At 34.7% G+C, this 23,242-nt stretch overlaps 1 protein-coding gene across 6 annotated transcripts in view; it reads right to left on the bottom strand.

Annotated features, from left to right (window-relative positions):
• The window catches only part of LOC145263058 (vacuolar protein sorting-associated protein 41 homolog), a 411,356-nt gene that overhangs the window by 47,262 nt on the left and 340,852 nt on the right, over positions 1-23,242 (bottom strand). For all 6 annotated transcript variants that reach the window (XM_080119907.1, XM_080119904.1, XM_080119909.1 and 3 more), the window contains 3 exons: positions 20,166-20,301; positions 12,546-12,661; positions 8,980-9,036 (listed from right to left, as the gene is read on the bottom strand). In XM_080119907.1, coding sequence (XP_079976033.1) covers positions 8,980-9,036; positions 12,546-12,661; positions 20,166-20,301 — 309 coding nt within the window. The remainder of the gene's footprint in view (positions 1-8,979; positions 9,037-12,545; positions 12,662-20,165; positions 20,302-23,242) is intronic.

Genomic DNA, 23,242 nt, shown 5'->3' with positions numbered 1-23,242 from the left:
AGTGTAAGGTGGTCAGTGAGACAATAGTGTATAAATCGGTAATGGAAAATAGGTAGAATTTGATTATTTAATGGATCTTGTTTAGATTGGACTTGAAGACGACCATGTTGTAGTCAGCTAGAAAGCAGACCTGCGGTACAGAGTTCCACAAACGGGAAGTTCTAGGAAATAAACTTTATTAATGGAATTTTGATCCCTATGAGAAATTCAGCATCCAAAAGGTTAATGTGATTTTTTAAAATTTTGACCAATAATTTACATATTAGTTCTCATCAGATCAAGTTAAGCAATGTTGAGCTTAGTCCTTAGATGGCTGACCACTTGACAAGGTGCTGTAATCAAGCACACCACTCTCGTGTATAAACGAAAAGTATAACTAATGACAGACTAGAATCCTTTCAAAGTGATAGCTTGTGTGCCATCCATTCTGCTTCACACTAAAAGACTGGATAAACACAGAATCTAAAAGGTTCAAAAACAGACTATTACTGCAATACAACTGCAATAATGTTTATTGCCACATACTGCCCTCAAATGGTCATGATTGTGAGACTACATGTGATCCCTCTCGCTTGACAACTGCTGACCCCAACACTGCTTTTTTCTTTCATTTTCTCTCCTGTACGTGTTGTCATCTCTCACGTTGGTGGTTGCCGAGGGGTGCATAGTAGCTATCAAGTATAAAAAAATTAAATAGAACAAAACACAAAACCTGACATACTCTGCAAATATCAGTTGCACTTTGTGTGTGTGTGTGTGAGAGACATCATCGACCCTCTACGGTCCACATCTACATAATCTGACTAGGCATCTTTGCCGTTGGTTGACGTCAGCTCATCTCTATCTACTCAACCACAATTGTGCTCAACTAGAAAAATGTCCTCAACTATGGAAAACCCAAGACTGTCCATAAACCATCCCTAACTCATTGCCACTCTTTTGTTCCTGTTATTGCCACACCTTGATTAACAATCCTATTTCAGTATTTTGTGTACCTTGGTGAACAACTTCCTGTACCTTTTGTTCTACTGATAAACTTAGTTCCTCTTTTATTAAAATATTTTTTTTTTTACTCAACAGAAGAAGTGCGTTGATAATATCACACTGATGCTGGCAGATGTTCATTCTATTTCAACACATTTTTAATAAAATGAATGATAACCTGTTATTTATTTAAACCATTAGGTGCCACTGTCCTATAAATGAGACACCAAATAAGTTATTTTTACAATCTACAATATATAATAGTATTGCTTATTGCATAATTATTCTGAAGAAAGGATAAAATTCATCTATATTACATCAACTTCTCTTAGAAAGAAGCTGAAACCTTCTTAAAAATTGTAAAATTTGCTAAAATTCTATTTGATGAATTTATAAAAATGAGCCTCGCAATAGTAAGTTACTAATTTATAGCGAAAAATGCAATGTAACTTTTTGTGTGAACTGCTTTGCTCCTTAGCATAATTTGTAAATCTTATCTTGAATGTAAAGCCTCTTGATTTCGAAAATACATCACATGTACCAGTGTCTTATTTAGAAAAGAGTCAATATTTTGCTTTCTAAATAAAATATTTTTTCTTTCAATTTGTGTATATTCTAACCCATTTTTAATCATTCCTTAAAGTTTCAACGAGTAAAACATTTATATACCCTGGAACTTATTTGGTCTTGGTAAGCAGCTAGTCTAGGAAAAATTCAAATACCTGTATACCAGTTTGGTCATAGGCAGGTGACCATTTTGGAATAGCGAGTGCTATAACTGAATACTCTATCAAAGTGTACATAAATGAGTATCAGCCTCACTGGGGAGTATAACTGATGTCAGACTAGTGTCCTGTCGTCGGGAGTTGGTTTAGCCATTGCATCTGCTTAACATTTTAAGACCAGGAATGAACACTGGCCAAAAGTGCCTTTTAGACAGAGAATGAAAGGAAAAACAAAAAGGATGCAATATTTCTGGCGCAATGTTACTGGGAATAAACACAGATTTGGACGATTATATTTATAACCAGGGGCTATAAGAACAAATCAACCAGGTACCAGAATTGCTTTATAAAACGTATTGAATCTCTGAATTTTTCAGTCATAGATTGTCATTTTGAGATGAAAAGAGAACTATGCTCTGCTGATCCTGACTGGATTAATATTACCAATTTTTACCTGGAATTCTTTACAATTCAAAACTCCTGACTAGATTGATACTGCCAATTTTTTTTTTTGGGGGGGGGGGGGACGGGTGGAATCTACATTTAATATTCACAATTGGATAATTTTCTTTTCTATATAAATTTCCTTTATCACTCCTCTTTGGATTATTTTGCTACTACAAGAATGGCTCCCCACTCTAGTTATGGAAATTATGTTTTTAGCAATAGTAGTAGTAGTAGTAGTATTAAAATTTTAAATCATAAAATACTCAACATTTCAGGTATGCTTCATGTCAAATTTGATGCAATTCTGTCAAGTATTTTTGGATCCTGTTAGTGCCCAAGAGCTAGACAAAAATTCTCAATTATAATCTATAAATCTATAAAAGTGAGAATGTGTGTGTGTGAACACTTCTCAACCTATATACTCCACAAAATTTTGATCTACAGAATTGAAATTTCGTGTATAGGGTATTCAGGCATGTGGAAAACTTTTTTAATCAGTTTTCATCCAGAAAAAAGGGCTGCTAAGGAGTCAAATTGAAGAATTGGTACTTGGGGGGTCATCGGATTTTTATCTGTTTGTCAACTGATTCAGGAGATATGAAAACACTTTTTAAAAGATCTTTGCAAGCTGGTCTAATGGTTATCGTACTTGACTCACTGCCTATAGCTTTTAGTTTTAATCTCAATATTTATTTTTACTTACAAGAAGTGAATTGTTTAGAAAACAATAATACTCACATTCACATCTCAGTTTCTTTCCATTTTTTTTTTTTTTTTTTACTTCATTTTTTTTTTAAGGAATTTAACATTGTTTAATACCGGGCAATGCCAGGTACACCTGCTAGTATAAAGTGAAATTTTGTCGACCATATTTAAGTTAGATTCAACTAAATGAGTAATAAATGGTTATTCAGTTGATGGAGTTAATTGTTTCATGTAAAATCAGGATGCAAGTTAATGTGTATGCCTGACCGTTACATGAGATCACTTTGAAAATAGTCATATTCTTCAGTGACCTAACAAAATGTCCGTATGACTACCAAAGTCAATGTCACCCAAGATATAAACGGATTTTGAAAAAGACAGTCGTTTTCACATTTCATTCAATCCCTATGCATTATGACATCAGTATTAGATTTGGATCGATTACTCTGATCATTTGAATTCTTCGAACTACTGTTTTCATTTTCACACATTTCAGTTGATGTAACCTCTGACCTTTATGAGTAATTGATCGAACTCCAGAGTCTTTCGGTCACACTCCAGAGTCCTTCGGTCACACTCCAGAGTCTTTCGGTCAAACTCCAGAGTCTTTCGGTCAAACTCCAGAGTCTTTCGGTCAAACTCAAGAATCTGCATGGAATTTCAAGCAGAACCCTTTATTTAATCCACAGGGCTAGCATACTCTCATTCCCATCAGTCGTGACTAGATTTAACCGAGGTAAAATATATATATTAAATAAATCATTATCCGTTCCGTCAGCCATGACTGGGCAGAAGTCCTAAGTAATCCACAGTTGTATTTTGAGTGTAGCTCACACTGAGGATTGAACCTTTAACTTCCAGAAGAGTAACATTGCAACAGAATTTTACCAAGTACTTTATCTTCTATGCCACGGATCTGTTACACCAAACGAAATGTTATGAAAATGACACTCAGGATGAGAACAGTAGTTCAAAGAATACAAATAATATGAATAATCAAACCTCATCTCAAAAATTCAGAAACCTTAATTTGAAGGTTACGAACATTTAATGTTTTTAACAGTAGCAGTATTAAAATGTTTCAGACCATGAAACATTTGAAATCTAAAGGATGTCTTATGCCAAATTTGGTGAAATTCAGTCAAGTAGTTTTGGAGCATATAAGTGACAAGCAGACAAAAACAAAAAAAAAAAACTAGGAAGATATTAAATGAATTAAAATTTTAATTTTTTTTCTTTTGCAAGATGTGTGGAGAGGTAAAAAATAAATTGTGTTTCTAATTTGATTTCCTTACTCAGGGGTTATCTTGTTACAGATTCGCAATTTACTGCTCACAAAGTTTTTTTTTTTTAAGAATTTTTCTACTTTTTTGCTAAGGGCGACAATAACAACAAAATAATTACAATAGAGATGTTCCAGTTTCTTATTACAGAGGGAAAATTAGATAAACACGTTTCGAGAGATATTTCATTACCTGGCAAGAAACAATTAAATGTGTCAGAAAAAATAGCCCCCCCCCCCAAAAAAAACGGAAAAAATTCAAAGATATCCTTTAGATGCGGCTATTCAATCTATACTTTTAGTGATGAAAATGCTGTTTCAAACTCAAGCATGATAGACCAAATACTATCTCAAACTAAACTATGGCAGACAAAATGAAATTTCAAACTTAACTATTACAGTCCAAATGCTATTTCAAACTTAAGCGTGACAGACCAACTGCTGTTCCAAACTTAAGCATGACAGACCAAATGCTATTTCAAACTTAAGCATAACAGACCAAATGAAAAGATATTTTAAAATTCAGCCTGACAGACTGAATGCTATGTTATTATTTTTTTTTGACAGACTGGCAAAAATGCTATTTGAAACTTTGAATATGAAACTGTCGAGAATATTGTGATAAAACAAACATAATCTCTAACTTGAATGACAGACTGACAAAACTTTTATGGCATTTGTTTCAATTTGAAACGACAACACCACTGATAAATGCAAGAATGTATATAATGCCACAACAGAGAAAAAAAAAAAAATGCAACAAAAATAACAATAAAAAAAATGTTATAACAAAAAAAGAAACAAAACTGTCATCAGTTGTGATGTATTGGAAATTGGTTTGAATTGGTTAATTAATAATGTTCACCAGAAAACAGTAGATACAAAAAAGAAACGTAGATAAGGTGCGTACACGAGGAAATAAAGACAGTAAAAAGAACATAATGTTGATTAGACAAGTTTTTTCTTTAAGTTTTATTACAAATTGGCTCTACTAAAATGTCCATATTGGATTTTGCAATCAGCATTAAAATAACAAAGGCCGAACACTCCCAATACAAATGAAAAAATAAGAATCAATCGTCTCAAACTGCACACATAATCTGAACATTTAGCAACAAAAATGTGTTTCGGTTATCATGATATTAATGAAAATACTATTTCACAGATCAAGTATTTCATACTGAAGCATGACAGACCATAGAAAAATGAAAATGAACATGCAATGAAAAAAAATTGCAAGCTTAAGTTTAGCTGCGACACTACAGGAAATGCCATTTCAAATTCACGTGATATAATATGACAAACTGATGGAAAGCTTTTGTCAAACTTGACAAATCAACCAAGAATGGCACAAGAACATAGAGAAAAGGTGATAAAGAAAATCTCATTCAGTAGAAAGGATAGGGTAATAAGCACAGTCGATGTTCAAGAATATTTTTTTTTTTTTTTGACTATGAGCAGATGAGAAAAAAAGCAATAACATTTCTTTAGGATTAATTATTACAATAACATTTAATAATAATTTTATTCATTTTTATTTATATGAAGCAAGTTCATTTTTTTTTTTTCGATTAAGCACCACTAAAATGACCAGAATGCATTGTAAAACAGCATAAAGAAATGAAACCCATAATGAAAATAAAAAAAAACAAATAAAAAAGTCTTTGCTTCACTGAATTAGTTAAACAATATAGTTGCATGTTGTTAGACTTCCAAATATTACCGAGTTGTCTAGAATGTTCTTAATAGCTTCAACTGTTTTACGGCGTATCCACCTTGTTTGGATTATTAATTTGTGAAAATACGATATATATCTCTGTAAGATCGGTGTGACAATTTCTGGTGTTCTACGTAACTTACTTTTTTTTTTTTTTTTAAATTTACTGTTAATCGAACACTATTTGTATTTTAACTTTCATTCACCCCAAACATTGTCACCAAGATGTAAAGAACAAGTGTGGTTAGGGGCCAGATTCATAGGGGGCATCCTAAATGAGGAAGTGAGCAGCAAGATGTTTGTAATTATAAATACACAGCTAAATCGAGAGTTATCTCCCCCTGTAATCACTACTACAGTAGAACTCCAGGATATGGCATTAAAAGGTAGTAACAAAATGCAGTATAGTATATAATACACATATAATTTTTTTTTTTTTTTACAAGGTGATCACCACTTATCAAGGCCTGGAAGCTACTCAGGGATAAGGGTTATTGCATGTACAGTACGTTAGTGTGGGGATTTAATAAAAATGTCTACTTAAGGGGGCGGTTAATCAGGAATTTTTTTATGTTGGACTTGAAGACATTCAGGTTGTAGTCAGGTGGGAAGCAGGCAGACGGAACAGAGTTCCACAGGCTTGCAGTTCTAAGAAAGAAGCTTTGTTCATGGAATCTACGTTTTGATTTGTGCACAGATAAAGAGTGGGGAAAATTTTTGACAGTGGTTTCAGCTAGACGGGTGTTTTTCGTAAAAGATTGGCGAGGTGGGACCAGAGATTGAAGCTCAGACAAACACTTGTCATGGAAATAATGATAAAACAAAGGCTTTCAACGTCTCTTCTATGGGAGAAAGGTTGCAGGGAAGAGAAAAGGGCATCCCGCACTAAGCTACAAAGTCTATTTTGTACTCTGTCAAAGCAGGATAGGCTGTTTTTAGCAGCTCCTGTCCAGATGTGGCAACAGTACTCCATCCTTGGACGTACTTGGCTTTTATATAGATAGAGAATTGCATCAGTAGTGAGATATCTTCTGGAGCGGTAGAAGGATCCCACCATCTTTCCAGCGACCTTGGCAACATACTTGATGCATGTGTTCTATTTCAGATCAGGAGTAAAGGTCAAGCCCAGAAGCTGCTCAAAACATGGAGCCTCCCCAAGACGAGAGCCATCCATTTCAACTGATGTCAGATGGGGATCAGAGCATTGATGATGTAAAGATAGATTTGGTTGGTTGGTTGTTTTTGTTTTACGGCATATCAACCCTTTTCGGGTTATTTAATGCCGAATCCAAAGATTTTGAAGAAAAATTTTTTTAATAGAATATATTTGTTGTTTTCACGTCGGTTTCTATATAACCCATAGTTGGGACCCTAACAGGTACTACCACTCCGGGTCAGAGTGGACCTAGGAGCAATGGTAATTAAAGGGTGGCTCCACACTCCCCAAAGCCCACAAGCTGGGGCCTCACCACTGGATATAGTTTAAGGTCATATCCAGGACACCCATTGAGAGACTTTTACCCTCTGCAGGGGGGCAGTCGGCGTATTCTAATGCCCCACCGGATGTAAAGACAGAAGCTTGGTTTTAGACGCATTAAAAGTAACCAGCCACCCCTTCCCCCATTGTACCACGCGCTCAAGATCAGAGTAGAGAGAATCAGACAGAACTTTGTCATTTATGGCCTTTGATGTGTTGCCATAGATGGCCGTGTCATCAACATAAATGTCAACGAATGATTTAAGTATGTGTTTTGGGAGATCATTGACATAGATCAGGAAAAGAGTTGGACCCAGGATGGACCCCTGAAGGACTCCAGCATTAATACTGCAGGCTTCTGATTTTTGCCCATCGACTACTACTCTTATGAGCCTATCAGAGAGAAATTATTTAATAATTGAGAAAACATTTCCAGTTACACCGTAGCTGGAAATCTTGTGAAGTAGGCTTTTATGCCTTACCTTATTGAAGGCCTTTGATATGTCAAGAGCAATTGTCCTAGAAAGGAAGCCTTTGTCGAGAGATTCACTAATCCTATGAGATATAACCGTTAGCACATCTGCTGTAGATCTAGCAGAACGGAAATCATATTGCATGTCACTAAGAAGATTATTTCTGCTGAGGTGGTTGACTACTTTATTTAATATGGATTCCAGCAACTTACTCATGACACACAGGAGACTTATTGGCCTGTACTGAGAGGGAAATGACCCGTCACCTGAATTCTTAAATACAGGGCATACTGATGAGGTTTTCCAGGGTGTTGGGAAGCACTTCTACTTAAGGCAACACTTAAACAGTTTTGTAAGTATGGGGGCAAGTTCTGGTTGAAACCTTTTTAACACTATAATTGGAATGCCGTCAGGGTCAGTTGCTTTACTGGAATTAAGGTTCTTGATTAGCTTGGCGACATCATGCACAGATATTTGTATGTTGCATAGCGTGTTGTCTGTTATAGGAGGAAATACGGGGAGTTGATGGCTTTGGTCGCATAGGGTTGAATTAGCTGCAAAGTTCTATATATAATCTAATATAATCAAATAACATAAATAACACTGTTAGGCGGAGTAAATACTGTAACCAGTAGCTGGAAAAACATCGCATTCCACATTGTAACCTGAAAACAACCGTATTCTAGGACCACTGCTTCTGATGATTGTAAACAGCTATTAATGACAATTTTTGCTGTATTTTTGACTGAAAAACAAAACTGGCTAGGAACAAGGTGTAGTATCTGTTTTGATACTACACTTCATCTTTTCTGTTCTTGGATAGTGCAGGAGATATCCTTCTAGACAGAAGCAATTTTTATTTCTGTTTCTATCCAGAGTGCCCCCTTTTGGGGAGCTGGATTTTCCCCACATTAAAAACCAACCTTGTGTCTAACTCTGCCCTCGTGGGGAGGCAAGTAAATAGGAATAAAACTGCTTCATGTACATTTAATTATTCGTAAACATTGGGAAGACGACAAAAGAATATGGCATGCAACAATGCAACTTTATTTTACACCACAATCGATTGAAATAATATTCACTGATTTGATTAAAAACATACAGACACAACATCTCCATTATAATAAGGATGCCTTTTTTGCATTCAATAATATGTAAAAGTCACTTACTTGAACATTGTGTCGTTTTAATTCTCTGCTGTGGGTCATGGCAGATTCCATAGCATCCTTTAAAAAGGGGGAAAAAAAGTTTGTTAGAATTTGATTTCACTCATTTGTTATGGTTTTGAAGTAACTGAGTTGTCAAGCTGATATGTAGTGGCATGGAAGTCTGCGTGTGTCAGTACAAGAAATGAAAAATTACCCCCAAATTGATGAAAAGTTGTGTTGGGATATTTCTGAAGGGATATAAATTGTGGAAACAAGTCCAGATGTCTCAATTGGGCTGGGAGCAAATCGCATCTTGGTAAGGACATGATACAAGGATAAAGTTGACCTAGGTCGCAAATTGCATTGTTTTACATTAGAGGGTGTGTCAAGTGGAGGTACTCTGGCCAGTTGGTCATATAATTAAATATAAAAATATTTTTTAAATAATAAAAATGGCCGACTGCATTTGATCCCTTAAACCAGAGGGAAGCTGCAAGGTTTGTTTTGCTTGAGAGACTGTAGAGAAACAAGCCGAGCATGCGGGGTCCCTAACCATGAGCGAAAAATTTACTTTCACAATCACTAATATTTGTGCAAAATTTTAAAAAAGATCCAAGGCATGGTCGTTGAGAAAAATATGAACAAATGAACGGGAGTGAATTACTAAATCCAATCTCTCCTTTGTCGGGAGACCAAAAAAATATCCAGAGATATTTTTCGCATAACAAGGAGAGGAGTGTTGGATATCAGTGAGTACATCACTAGTGTTTATTTGATTGAAAAATGCTCATGAGAATAAATTCACAGTCATAAACAGGATGACTTGTAGATAATTGGGTGATCTTTTGGAGCAAATCGCTTCTGTTTGGGAAACAAGTTTAACAGAAATGATGTCAGACTAAAAATGAGGTCTACATGGAAACTTTGAGGTGAACCGATGGATTTACAAGCTGGCCTAATGACTTATAATAAAGATATGCAGTTGTGAAATTATCGATCCTCTCTGTCCATCTAATTGTTTTACAGCCAAAAATATACACTTCTGTGACAAAATGTTGAGTTAATTAACCATAAATTAATGCAAGAAAAATTCCAGTAACTTTGATTGCAGTTGCAAGATTGTCTGCCATAAAACAAGGTCATGACAGAAGCACAGACACCAAGAAGCCAATTGATGAAGATGAGTAAAATGTTTTCGTTTTTTTTATTAATGGATCACTGCTTATCAAGTCTCAGGACTCACTCGAGGATAAGGGTTAGAAACATTGTCGGTTGGATGTTGAAAACGATCACATGAATATTGAAAACAATTGTAGAATAGGCAGAAGATTTCTTAAAAGGAATTGTCTATCAAAGAGGATTGCTCAACAAGCATTTGTTTACATTAGACTTGAAGATGATCATATTGTAGTCGATTGGAAAGCAGCTTTGTGATATTTTGTTATACAGACTGGATGCTGTAGGAAAAAAACTTTGTTCATGGAAAATTACGCTTGGTCTTTGTTACAGAGAAAAAGAAATGAAAGTTCTCTGTTGTGGTGAAAACCAGGCGAGTTCTTGCTGTGAATGTTTTAGAAGGACAAGAGATTGGTGCTTGAATGGCACTGAACTGTTAATTACTAGAGACTGTATTGTAAGTAACTGGTTACGTGGGGATTGTAGAAATGTCCACCGAATTTTTTAGGTTTATAAAATGTTAGCAAGACTACCAGAGGCCATTAGAACAGAAATAAAATCTTTTAAAAAGTGGATGCAACACAACATCTGTATATTAAAACTTCCCTCACCCCCTCTCGCAATCTGTCTTTCTCTCTTCCCCATTTTTTTTCTTTCACTTTGCTCAACCCACTCCCCTCTATTCAAAATAAGTCATTCATTTCTCTTTTATATAACAAACAACATTGGAAACAGTTGGAAAAAAAAAAAAAAAAAAAAAAAAAACGATTTTCTCCATGACAAAATCTGATCCAGTTACTCATCCCTCAAGAAACGAACATTTCTAAAAATTCTTTTTAGATGTATTACTTATGCAAAGCAATGTCAATCAACTTTATGGTTGTTTATTTTGTAGTTTTTTTTTTTTACTTTTAGCTGGACGCACATACTAACACAGACATCTTTATATAATAGATACCACAGCTGTCTTCCTTAAATCTAATCTTCTTTTGTACTTGCCATGTGGCATTGTTTTTTAAACCCTTTCTGTTATTGTCAATCATGTCTGAACTCAAACAATACATATCGATTCAAGAAAAATAAAGTTGATGATTATGCAAACCTTGCGTCACAATAAACACCAGTGCAAGAAAGTTTACAGACTTGACTTTGACATTCATTTAGGATGGGTTGAGGCGACTTCTCTCATAGAACACACAACATCCTGGTTGAATGTAGACCATGCATGATGGTCCACAGTAGCCAAGATAGTTAAGGGCAGCCAATGGAAACCAGTGAACGCTATAGACTTGTGAACCAGAGCTAGGTTTGAGGTTGGCTTTGATGGTGTGTAACCACGTATTCTGTTTACCTCTTTGCCAATCTTGCGGTGGGAGAATGGTAAATATTGGTTTGGGTGTGAAGATACAAGTTGACGATAATTGGCTACACTGCATTTGCGTTGTCAGCTGACCATGTCTTAAACTCCATTCTCTGCACACATTTAAATCTGAAATCTTGTCTGTTTCGTTGCAATATCTTCCATAATTTTGGTGTTAGGGTACTTACATAGTACACATATGTTGAGGTTCCAACCTCAACAATCAGTCTGACAGAAACTGGGCCATTTCGGTGTCCTTTTTGCTGTCAAATTGATAGAAAATGTTCTGTGTAACCCTAGGAGGTCCATCCTCCCAGGCTTTGTTTCCTGGCTTTCAGGAGGAGCAAGTTTAACGCTTCTCTGAGGATCCCTCATCAGAGAATGCTGATGGGCCTACTCAGATTTATTTTTGCAGGGCCAGAGTGCTTTCCTCTTAAGGCACTGGCTCATTTTCCCAACTTCTGACCTTGTGTCAAATCCTCTTGCGGTGGGAGAGAGTTAAATATTGGTTTGGGTGTGAAGATTATTATCCCGAGGGGTATCTAATTAGTGACACAATTCTTTCTAGCTCTCTGTCTGGAGAGGAAGGTGTACAAACATATTGATGGACAGTTGAGAACATAAGCAACAACTGTCAAGGACTTAACTCCATAGATCTTTCACTTGACTTTGGCGGCATTATCCAGGATGAGTTGAGGCAGCTGTTCAACAAGATTCCTGAGTTCAACAAGATTCCCGAGTTCAACAAGATACACCTGAAGAAGGTCAGAAGTTACACCAACCGAAATGTTGTGAAAATGACATTAAAGAGGAGAACGGTAATTCAAAAAACTCAAATAATACAAATTATTTTGTTGCATTTGGCACCAGGTGTATGCCTTTGTCAACATGATATCTTGGTAGATATGGCATCAGTATTTAATAAAACTATCCCTGTCTTGCGTAATGATATAGTCTTCCGAACCTTTGATAATATTGCTTTTGCCATTTATTCTTGTCTATTCCCTGAACATTTGGTAAAAACAACATGAAAATCTATCCCATCAGTTACCTCATAGCGTTTATGTTCCAGCAACCAGGTGATGTGATCGTCTTGATCCCTGAGCTTGGCCACGACCACATCCTTTGGACTAATAAGAAAATAAAGGCTCTCCTCCACGACACACTCTGAAACACAAAAAAAAAAATTGGTATAAGCATTTCCAAATTAGAAAAACAAGAATGACAGAAACAATGTTTTGGCATCAAATGACACAAAGTGTTAATATGTTAGAAAACAGGCAAATTAAACCAATTACTCCTTTTTTTTTTTTAATTTTTTATTTGTGAGTCACCACTTATCAAGGCCCGAAGGCCACTCGAGGATAAGTGTTAATGAATGTATGTTAATGGTGGTAATGTAGTAATTATTAATGGTGTAAATCGAGTAGAATTTGGATTACTAAGAACTTATTTACATTGGATTTGAAGGCTACCATGTTGTATTCAACTAAGAAGCAGTTCAATGGAACAGTGTTCCACATGCAGGCAGTTCTGGGAAGGAAGCTTTGTTCATGGAATCTGCGTTTAGATTTAGGCACAGATAGAGAGTGAGAGAAATCGTGCATAGTGGTTGTAGCTAGTCGAGTATTTTTTTTGTTAAAGTTTGGCAAAGGGGAGTCATAGATTGGAGTTCAGTCAGGCACTTATTAAAATACCAATAGAGCAGAGACAGGCTCGCAATATCTCTTCTGTGGAAAAGAGGTTGCAGGGACGAGGAAAGGGCATCAGCTTAGTTTCGAAGCGGGTTTTGAACTATCAAGGCTGGATGGGACGTGCCAAGCAGCTCCTGCCCAGATGTGGCAACAGTACTCAATTTTAGGGCATACTTACAATGTCACGTATTTCATGAATGCATCGAGGAGAGTGCTTAATGCTAGCAGCTCATGCTGCACAAAGGAAATTAAAAAATTTATTTTGTTTGTCTATTGTATGGTAAATAAAAGTCTTTACGATTTAATGTGGAAACAATACAGAGTGGAATGATAAAATTGTTGTACTAAAAAAGACAACATGATTCCATTTCCATTTGATGAAAACCAGTTTTCTTTTTTTGTTGCAGACCATCTACTAGTTGACCAGTTGTGTACAAATCCTAAGAGCAATATGAGCCTTCTATCCTGTCTGAAAGTGACACAATGTTCAACGAGCGATATCGGAGATGTATCGCTGTACAACTCATGCTCTCTACCGATCCAAATTATGACAACAGGACCATTGCCAGCACCCTCAAGATGCATCACTGGATTGCCACGAATAACAGGGACATGCCTAGAGTTATGAAAACAAAGTTTCTGGACATAGTTATGGTCTTTGGTGTTGTTTTAAGTGCCACATCATGCTACCTCACATCTTCGAAGTCAGTTTGAAAGTCAACACGAAAGTGTAACTGGATGTGCTGAAGAGTGTTGTGATCCCCTGGTGCAATCAGGTGCCTGTTGGCAGATTCTGGGTGTGGCAGCAATATTCATTGCCAGCCCAGAAGTCCAAAGTTAAAAAAAAAAAAAATGGGTGTCTGCTTACGGTTTCAAATTGGCTATTTTATAATTAAAAAAAAAAAAAACAAAACAAAAAAACACTAAAAAACCCGTCATGTTGAGGAGACTAGTTTTTTTTTTTTTTTTTTATTATTATAGTTTCTTTTTAAAATTAAAAAAACAATTGACAGCTGTTCCTTTATAATATATATTAAAAAAATTCAGAAAAAAAACTTTTGTGTATTGAATTTTCATTGAAACAAACAAAAAAAAAATCTAAATTTTTAAAATCAATTCTTTTTAGTTTTAAAAGGTTAAAAAATAATTTGCTAAAGAAATTTGTTTTAAATTTGTCATTTGTTTTATTTCATTTTTCATTAATTTTATTTATAATGTGTTTTAAAAATTTTCAACTACCGTGGAATTTCCACAGGTTCTACTAGTTATTATTATCGATGTACTCACTAGGAGTTCTCACACAAGTCATCATCAGAGATTACTCACTGATAATAACTGGTGGTATTCAATGGAGTCTAGGTGACAAAACTCCATCTCTTGATAGGCTTTACAAATGACTTTGCATTATTGCAACAGTCAATCACCATTGATTTCTTGCTGGCAACGACCATTAATCTTCAATGGGATTTCAGTGGCAACAAGTGCTCTTGAAGTTTCAGTCTTTTCCGCACTTTTCTAGCGGTGGTCTGATTAGTATCATTCCTTTTTCATCTTTTTATCCTCCTTGATGCTTTACAGCTATTTTGCATGTCATCAGCCGAGATGATATCTTTTATTATTATTTTATAGTTGCCTTAAGTTCATGTGATGTCCATTCTGCCATTTTGTTTTATTTTTGTTGTGTAGTTTAAGTTTTCACTTTGATTCCAATTTCTCCTAATCATTTTTCCAGGTATTTTTTGATTGCTCCCAGTACTCTTACCATTAATGGCATTATATATTAACCTTCTTGTTTCATATTCATTTCAGTTCTCCAGGAAGCTCCATGTATTTGTTTCATTTTTCTGTCTCTTTAATCTTCACCCTATGATTTGCTAGGACGGTAAAATCCACAATTTGGCAATTTCTTTCCTTCTTATCAACTATGTCATTTGCTCTTCTTGCTTGGATGCGTTTATCTGTTTATACCACCATGTCCAAGAGGATGTAGTTTTTGTTTTCCAGTACTGTATCTGGTTTATATCTGCATGTTCAAAATACAGTCATTTGATTTCCCCATATAGTTGTGTCGGTTCTTGCATTCACTTATGATGTGGTCTACTGTTTCATCTTTCTAAACAGAAGTCTACATTTACTGTTTTCCTGGGTTCTATCTATTTTAGCTTTAATGGTAATTAGTTCTGATTGTAGCTATCAAAAGTGATTCCTTTTCTCTGTTCAAGTGTCCTTTTCTTAGCCACATAACTTTGTGATGCCCTTATCATTCTTACAAATTATCTATGTAGCTGTTTCTCTTTTCACTTTTTGTTTCTGCTTTTTGCAGTTTTCTGTATTGTCTCTTGCTGCAGATTTCAGTCTGAGTGTCCCAAGTCATGTATTTTTCCAAGTCGTCTTTTTGTCCCCCAAACAGTCTTTTATACTTAACAGTTCCCTTCCCCCTTCATTCCTTTTCACATAGTGTGAGTTAGTTTTATCTTTCAGGTGTAGTGCATTGTGCATTAGTTTCCTTGTTTTCTGGTCAAGATACCTAAAAGTTTTCCTTTGGTCTAATCCAGTTTTTGAACAGAAGGCCATATTATGGACTTTTTAAAGTTACGCGGACCAAAAAAAAAAAAAAAAAAAAAAAATGACCTGGATATGTTTTATACCATTTTGCTAATTAGTTTTGCTTTTTAGTGAAACTGGTTCACCAAAACCTCATTCTTTTAATCATTTTATGAACAAAACGAAAAACCACATTTTTTTTTCTTAGAGAGCTATGCAGGCAAAAAAAAAAAAAAAAAAAAAAAAAAAAAAACCCTGGACATGTTTTACTGTTTTGTTAATTAGTTTTGCTTTTTAGTGAAACTGGTTCACCAAAACCTCATTCTTTTAATCATTTTATGAACAAAAAAAAAAAAAAAAAAAAAAAAACCTGGACATGTTTTACTGTTTTGTTAATTAGTTTTCCTTTTTAGTGAAACTGGTTCACCAAAACCTCATTCTTTTAATCATTTTATGAACAAAAAAAAAAAAAAAAAAAAAAAACCTGGACATGTTTTACTGTTTTGTTAATTAGTTTTCCTTTTTAGTGAAACTGGTTCACCAAAACCTCATTCTTTTAATCATTTTATGAACAAAAAAAAAAAAACAAAACAAAAAAACCTGGACATGTTTTACTGTTTTGTTAATTAGTTTTCCTTTTTAGTGAAACTGGTTCACCAAAACCTCATTCTTTTAATCATTTTATGAACAAAAAAAAAAAAAAAAAAAAAAAAAAAAAAAAAACCTGGACATGTTTTACTGTTTTGTTAATTAGTTTTCCTTTTTAGTGAAACTGGTTCACCAAAACCTCATTCTTTTAATCATTTTATGAACAAAAAAAAAAAAAAAAAAAAAAAAACCTGGACATGTTTTACTGTTTTGTTAATTAGTTTTCCTTTTTAGTGAAACTGGTTCACCAAAACCTCATTCTTTTAATCATTTTATGAACAAAAAAAAAAAAAAAACCAAAAAAACCTGGACATGTTTTACTGTTTTGTTAATTAGTTTTCCTTTTTAGTGAAACTGGTTCACCAAAACCTCATTCTTTTAATCATTTTATGAACAAAAAAAAAAAAAAAAAAAAAAAAACCTGGACATGTTTTACTGTTTTGTTAATTAGTTTTCCTTTTTAGTGAAACTGGTTCACCAAAACCTCATTCTTTTAATCATTTTATGAACAAAAAAAAACAAAAAAAAAAAAAAACCTGGACATGTTTTACTGTTTTGTTAATTAGTTTTCCTTTTTAGTGAAACTGGTTCACCAAAACCTCATTCTTTTAATCATTTTATGAACAAAAAAAAACAAAAAAAAAAAAACCTGGACATGTTTTACTGTTTTGTTAATTAGTTTTCCTTTTTAGTGAAACTGGTTCACCAAAACCTCATTCTTTTAATCATTTTATGAACAAAAAAAAAAAAAAAAACAAAAAAACCTGGACATGTTTTACTGTTTTGTTAATTAGTTTTCCTTTTTAGTGAAACTGGTTCACCAAAACCTCATTCTTTTAATCATTTTATGAACAAAAAAAAAAAAAAAACAAAAAAACCTGGACATGTTTTACTGTTTTGTTAATTAGTTTTCCTTTTTAGTGAAACTGGTTCACCAAAACCTCATTCTTTTAATCATTTTATGAACAAAAAAAAAAAAAAAAAAAAAAAAACCTGGACATGTTTTACTGTTTTGTTAATTAGTTTTCCTTTTTAGTGAAACTGGTTCACCAAAACCTCATTCTTTTAATCATTTTATGAACAAAAAAAAAAAAAAAAACAAAAAAACCTGGACATGTTTTACTGTTTTGTTAATTAGTTTTCCTTTTTAGTGAAACTGGTTCACCAAAACCTCATTCTTTTAATCATTTTATGAACAAAAAAAAAAAAAAAAACAAAAAAACCTGGACATGTTTTACTGTTTTGTTAATTAGTTTTCCTTTTTAGTGAAACTGGTTCACCAAAACCTCATTCTTTTCATCATTTTATGAACAAAAAAAAAAAAAAAAAAAAAAAAAACCTGGACATGTTTTACTGTTTTGTTAATTAGTTTTCCTTTTTAGTGAAACTGGTTCACCAAAACCTCATTCTTTTAATCATTTTATGAACAAAAAAAAAAAAAAAAAAAAAAAAACCTGGACATGTTTTACTGTTTTGTTAATTAGTTTTCCTTTTTAGTGAAACTGGTTCACCAAAACCTCATTCTTTTAATCATTTTATGAACAAAAAAAAAAAAAAAAAAAAAAAAACCTGGACATGTTTTACTGTTTTGTTAATTAGTTTTCCTTTTTAGTGAAACTGGTTCACCAAAACCTCATTCTTTTAATCATTTTATGAACAAAAAAAAAACAAAAAAAACAAAAAAACCTGGACATGTTTTACTGTTTTGTTAATTAGTTTTCCTTTTTAGTGAAACTGGTTCACCAAAACCTCATTCTTTTAATCATTTTATGAACAAAAAAAAAAAAAAAAAAAAAAAAACCTGGACATGTTTTACTGTTTTGTTAATTAGTTTTCCTTTTTAGTGAAACTGGTTCACCAAAACCTCATTCTTTTAATCATTTTATGAACAAAAAAAAAAAAAAAAACAAAAAAACCTGGACATGTTTTACTGTTTTGTTAATTAGTTTTCCTTTTTAGTGAAACTGGTTCACCAAAACCTCATTCTTTTAATCATTTTATGAACAAAAAAAAAAAAAAAAACAAAAAAACCTGGACATGTTTTACTGTTTTGTTAATTAGTTTTCCTTTTTAGTGAAACTGGTTCACCAAAACCTCATTCTTTTAATCATTTTATGAACAAAAAAAAAAAAAAAAAACAAAAAAACCTGGACATGTTTTACTGTTTTGTTAATTAGTTTTCCTTTTTAGTGAAACTGGTTCACCAAAACCTCATTCTTTTAATCATTTTATGAACAAAAAAAAAAAAAAAAACAAAAAAACCTGGACATGTTTTACTGTTTTGTTAATTAGTTTTCCTTTTTAGTGAAACTGGTTCACCAAAACCTCATTCTTTTAATCATTTTATGAACAAAAAAAAAACAAAAAAAAAAAAAACATTATTTTCACACATTTCTATTTTTTTCATGAATATTTTATATTTTCCATAAGAGCTCGGCGGGCTGGATTAAAGACTTTGGCGGGCCATATTTGGCCTGTGGACTGTAGTTTGGAGACCCCTGGTCTAGCCTATGAATGCTTCAGAATGTCTAATTAGTGATACTGCCCAGGTGTTTATTCCTTTAACGATTTCTACCATATAGTTTTGTTCTTAAGTGTTTCCTTTTTCTTCTTTGGTATTCTTTTCCAATCTTTTTTTATTTTATTTTAGATTTGATGGTGTTTGCTTCCAGAATTCCCAAATATTTGCACGCATAAGAGTTGCCAAGTGTCCTCATCTCTTGTTTGGGGAATTCCATACCTTACAATGTCTCCAGTTTTACACTTTTCATTCATAGCAGTGCACACTTTTCCATCTCAAACTATTTGAATGTGATGGCTGAATATTTTGGTTGTGTTTATCAGCTTCTCCAATTCCTTTTTGCAAATAACTTTAGGTCATCCATATACATGAAATGGTTTATTCTTTGTTCTGTGTCTAAACTTATATGAAGCATCACATTTCTGAAGTATGTAGTTGAGTGGCATCATGGCTATGATAAACAGTAGTGATGGTAGAGAGTCTCCTTGGAAGATGCCTTCTGTATTCTTTTCTAAGTCAGGTGTTGTCCTCCAGCTGTCAGTTCCAGTCACCATTGCTTTCTAAATAATATTAATAATCTTATCGGATATCTTGTACATCCTTAAGTCTTCAATTATCCACCTTCTCTTTCATTTTTGTAAATTTGATGGTGTCCGTTTCCAGAACTCCCAAATATTTGCAGGTATCATTTTCACCAAATGCCCTCATCTCTTCTTGGTTGGGCAGTTCCATGCCATTCAATGTCAATAGCTTCTTTCCTTCTTTCATCCTGCATTTTTTTTTACTCTTTTTACTCTTTTTCACTTCAAACAAGACACATTGTCACTTGGAATGTCAGGGGTACTATTTGGGATCATGTCTTAACAGAAGACTGAAGGGAGTTGAGTAGCAAGATATCTGCTGAGATTACATTTAAACTTCTGCAGATTAGTACAGTCAGAGAAACAGAAAGAAAAGAGGGAATTCCAAAGTCTAGCAGTCCGAGAGAAGAAACTATTAGAGTAGAAAACTTTCTAGCATCTAGGGATATCAAGTGCAGGGGTAGAATTTTGCTGCCTGTCAGGTTAGTCAGGAATGTATACATTGAGGGAGCATATTCCATTAGAGTAATTAAAAAACAGATACTGTTACAATGTGACAGAAGTTGGAGCTTGGTTGATAGTGCGGGGACCTATTAGATTTGAGACTCCACTTTTGGACTCTAAGAGGGAGGAACTAATGGTAGATGCACCAGTCCAATGTTTGCAGATGAGAATGGACTCACCTAAATGATAATCAAAACAGCGGTATTCTTCAAAGGCCCGAAAAGACAAAGCATCATCGGAAATCTCCTCATAGTAGTTCGTGCCAGGTTCCCAAATTTGGAGGTGGGGTCGGTCAGCGATATATTTGTTTGGTTCCTGAAATACAGAAATAAGTAAAATAAAAATAAAACCAAAATAATAATAGTAATAAACTGAAGAAAGACATATGGCTTTCCGATCGATTAATCCTTCAAGCCATTTAAACATTTAAACCTTGCATTCAGGCTGCAAACAAAACAAGAAGTATTATTTAATGTTCTTTATGCAAACTCACTCCTGAAATGTCTTTCTCATCATACCACTGCTAGAGTATAGTGTCCAGGCTTCTTAACGACATTCACCCAGAATGGATTGAGCCAGCTTCTTCCATAGAACACAGAGCATCCTGGATAAGTGCAGACCAGACACAATGGTCTGCAGTGGCCCAGATAATTATGAGTAACCATTCTGGGGACCAGAGACAAACACTGTAGACTGGAGCTAGGTTCGATGTTGACTTTGATGGTGTGTAACCATATCTTCACCTAACCTCCCTGGCATCTCTCCACAATCACCAGACATGATCCCAAATAGTATCCCTTTATGTCCGTTTATAGTATTAGAAAAGCCCAAAAAGAAAAAAATTCCTCTGCTCAGTTTATGGAAAGAAAATCGATTGAAATTTAATCTTTTGTCATATTTGTACGGATTGGGTACACAAAAAAATGCGGCAGAATTATTTGTCGGTTGAGAGATGATAACCAGCTTGTGTGCAAGAAGTGTAAGACAATAGAGATGGATGAGAACTGAGATGCGGACAAAGTATATCTGGATGGCAAAGCTATAGAGATGGTTCAGAAGTTTTGTTACCTTGGTGACAACATTGGAGCACAGGGTGGGACAAGTGCTATTGTGATTGAAAGTATTTGGAGTGGATGGAGTAAGGTTTAGGGAACTTCTATTACTAATCAGCAGAGCATTACAACTGTCACTCAAAGAAAGAGTCTATCAAGCATGTGTATGCAATGTGATGTCGTATAAGTGAGGGTTGATGACACGAGTTACAAAAAGAGAAACGATATGAAAATGATACGATGGATGTGTAAGATTAGTCTTAAAGACAAGTTTACCTCTGATGACCTTAAATCTGGACAATATATAGGAAGATGTGTTCAAAACAGGAGACTTTGGTGATATGGCCACATTTGAAGAATGGACAAGAGTTCTTGGGTTAGTAGATGTAGAACAGTTGAAGTTGCATGTCCAGTTCACACAGTGGAAGGCCAAGAAGAACATGGGAGGAAGTAATAAAAATGGATTTGAAAGAAAAAGGGATAAATAAACACCTGGCCAGAAATAGTTTAGCTTGGAAATCAATTTTTTAAGGATGTCCAACACATGACAGCACGTCAAATAGACAGTAAACAAATATATGATAAGGTGTGATAATGATTTGATCTTCAGCCAGCAATCTCCATAATTAATTTAGGGATTAAAAATTGAAAATATTTTAAAGCCCGTTTTTTTTTTTATGAAAAAAAAAAAAAAAAAAAAAAAAAAAAAAATATGAACATATAATCTCGTAGTTGATGACTGCTGTTTGTTTTTGTGTTTTGGATATTTTGTCAGAAATTGCATAACTTGTTTGATATGAATTGATGCCTTATTACAGCCTTTCTGATTGGTTGATTTAAATTTTAACCCTTTGCATGTGCAGGAAATTCAAACGTACAAAGTAAGTTCCAGGCAAGCTTCCTAACACAATTGATGTTATTTCGTGTTTATCGTCAGAGCTACTTCTTGGACTCATTGATTTAAGGGCGAATTAGTCCCTATTTGTCTTGGCATGATCTGACAATTTAACGTAACTCATTAGGTTTTCCTTCCAGATGAAATATCGTCTTTTAAATCGGCAATTATGCTGACATTGAGATCCCCACTTCTACAGATTATTGCTGCCTTGAAACTCCAAAGAAAAAACACATCATAAGAAGTTTAACAGACTCAAAAGAGCGGTTTACGAGGGGCGTGCAATAAGTAATGCCCCTGACCCACTTCCCATAGCAGTAGAGCAACAAAACTTGGCACAGTAATTAGTCTTTCTCTACATAGGAACCACACAGAGTTATGCATTTCTCCCATCGTTTGATGCAGCTCTAGAGACCATTTTTGTAGAACACCTCAGGTTGGTCCTCCAACCATGATGTGACTTCAGAAATCAAGGCTGCATCATCTGGGAAATGCTTTCCTTTCAAAAACAACTTCATGGCTGGGAAGAAATGAAAGTCAGAGGGTGCAAGGTCAGGAGAGTAGGGAGGATGGGAGGTGGATTTAATAACCACATGCCCGTGCTTCTGATCTGGCGACATGCGAGTTGTGGACCGGAGTGTTGTCCTGCAGGAGGAGGGTACCTTTGCTGATCTTGCCCCGCCTCTTGATTTTGATAGCTTCCCTTAATTTCCTCAAAAGTGAAACATAATAGGCTCCTGTAATTGTGGTACCCTTTGCCAGGAAATCTGTCATCACTACGCCGTCCTGGTCCCAGAAGACTGTGAGCATGACCTTGCCAGCAGAGGACTGCACCCTTGCCTTCTTTGGAAGTGGTGAGTCCAAGTGCTTCCACTGCATTGACTGGGCTTTGGTCTCTGGATCATAGTGATGGACCCAGGTTTCATCCTGTGTAATCAATCTTTTGAAAAACTTTGACTCATCTTCTTGGTACATCTCAAAATTCATCCTTGAGCACTCAACGCGTTCTCGCTTCTGGAATGGTGTGAGCAGCCTGGGAATCCATCTGGCAGATACCTTATGCATATGCAAATGGTCATGAATGATAGTTTCCACAGACCCTGTACTAATCTTGACATCTTGGGCTATTTGGCGAATAGTAATGCGCCAATCTTCCAAAATGGCAGCCTCAACTTGACGGACAGATGCCTCATCAATGGCAGAAGGGGAGCTGTTTCCACAGACTTCCAGCCATGTTTGAATTCATGATGCCAGCGTTTTACAAGGTCATATGATGGGACATTATCACCATAAGTTTCTTTCATTTCAT

This window comes from Euprymna scolopes, chromosome 38 (genome assembly GCF_053919585.1).
Source record: "Euprymna scolopes isolate OS-2025 chromosome 38, ASM5391958v1, whole genome shotgun sequence".
Taxonomy (NCBI): domain Eukaryota; kingdom Metazoa; phylum Mollusca; class Cephalopoda; order Sepiida; family Sepiolidae; genus Euprymna; species Euprymna scolopes.
The sequence above is the reverse complement of the archived record's forward strand: the minus strand, read 5'-3'. Positions and strand labels throughout refer to the sequence as shown.